Genomic DNA, 1,665 nt, shown 5'->3' on the forward strand with positions numbered 1-1,665 from the left:
CCGGGCCCCCACAGGCTCCCGGGCTGGACAACGGCGGCAGCACTGCCCGAGGGGTTCCACGGCCACCGGCTCGGTTACGAGAAGCGAACCGGGAAGGCTTTGAGGCTGCTAACAGTAAGGTCATGAGGTAGTTCAACACCGGCCACGGCCAGGAAGTCCCTCCGGGGAAGAGCTTTGTGCACAGCCTTGGACTCCCCACACCCCCTGTCCTGCTCCAGGGCCCTGCGGTAGCGGCCCTGACCAGGCAGCCTGCAAGCAGCCCACAGAGCAGCCCCTGCCCGTCCACCGGAGGTCTGACGGGTCTGGGGGCTCTCCCAGCCATGGGGTTTTAGGTGCGCCATAGAAGACGATCGTTATCATCATTTTTGTTGTTATTATCACGGGGGGGTTTAGAGGGAAAGGCTCCTCTTTTATAAGGGATGTGTGCCACGCCAGAGCACACCACGTCTCGAGGCTACCTGCTTGGCACGGTACCTTTGCAGCGCAAAAAGTCCTCGGGCTGAGGGAAGGATCCCTCTTCGCAGAGCAGATCGCAGGTTCTATCCGATGCCAGGGGGTAGCTGTTGTCCTCCTCATTGTAGTCGCTCTTGCCATTGCTGTTTGAGTAGCCATTGGCATACATCTTCAGGGCGGACCTGCGGAGGCACAGGAGCTCCTGGAAGGCGTACCTGAAGTCCGGGCTCCGGCAGTAGATCAAAGGGTTGAAGGCAGAGTTGACATAGCCCAACCAGTTCAAGAGGATGTACACATACTTGGGTATGATGTCATCCTGGATGACGTGCACGATGTTGACGATGAAGAAGGGCAGCCAGCACAGCGTGAAGGTGCCCATGATGATGCCCAGGGTTTTGAGGGCCTTGTGCTCCTTTAAGAAGAACTTGGAGGACCGCCGGTGCCCAGCTCCCCCTTTCTGCTCCTGCTCCTTGTTCTGGGCGTGAAACCTCCCCTCGCTCCTGTCTATCTTCTGCAACTGCTTCTTGGCAACCTGGAAGACCCTGGCATACACGAACACCATGACCACGAGCGGCAGGTAGAAGGAGATGATGGAGGATGCGATGGCATAGGCTTGGTTGGTGAAGAAGTCACAACACGTGTCCTTCTCGTAGCACTGGATGGCCTCGGCACGGTCTGCCCGGTACCAGTGCATTTGGATGGGCAAGAAGGAGGTGAGGGCTGAGACCACCCACACCACAAGGATGACCACACGTGCCTTGCTCTTCGTCAGCAGGCTCTGGTACTTGAAAGGGGAGGTGATGGCAAAGTACCGGTCCACGGCAATGACGCAGAGGGTCTCAATACTGGCCGTGACACAGAGCACATCCAAGGAAGTCCAGAACTCGCACCAGAAGTTCCCAAACGTCCACGTCTCCATGATGATGTGGCTGGCGCCGAAGGGCACCACGGTCAGCCCCATGACCAGGTCAGCGCAGGCCAGCGAGGTGATGAAGTAGTTGGTGACGGTCTGGAGGCGCTGGAAGCGGGCGATGGCGGTGATCACCAGCACGTTGCCGAAGACGATGGCCAGCACGATCGCCGACATGAGGATCCCCATGCCCACCATCCACACGTCCCGCGACGCCGTGGGGTCGGCGGCGCTCTGGTTGGCACTGACGTTGCCGCGGGGCAGCTCGGTGCCCGCCACCCCCCCCATGACCCCCGGGCAGG

General features: G+C 59.9%; 1 protein-coding gene across 1 annotated transcript; it reads right to left on the minus strand.

Annotated features, from left to right (window-relative positions):
• Positions 1-74: 74 nt before the first annotated feature.
• ADRB2 (adrenoceptor beta 2, surface) lies at positions 75-1,651 on the minus strand. The gene is made up of 2 exons (XM_008935048.1): positions 459-1,651; positions 75-249 (listed from the first exon to the last, which is right to left on the minus strand). The coding sequence occupies exons 1-2, from the start codon at positions 1,649-1,651 to the stop codon at positions 75-77; spliced, it is 1,368 nt and encodes a 455-aa protein (XP_008933296.1).
• Positions 1,652-1,665: the final 14 nt, after the last annotated feature.

Source organism: Merops nubicus, unplaced genomic scaffold (genome assembly GCF_000691845.1).
Source record: "Merops nubicus isolate BGI_N331 unplaced genomic scaffold, ASM69184v1 scaffold30762, whole genome shotgun sequence".
NCBI lineage: Eukaryota > Metazoa > Chordata > Aves > Coraciiformes > Meropidae > Merops > Merops nubicus.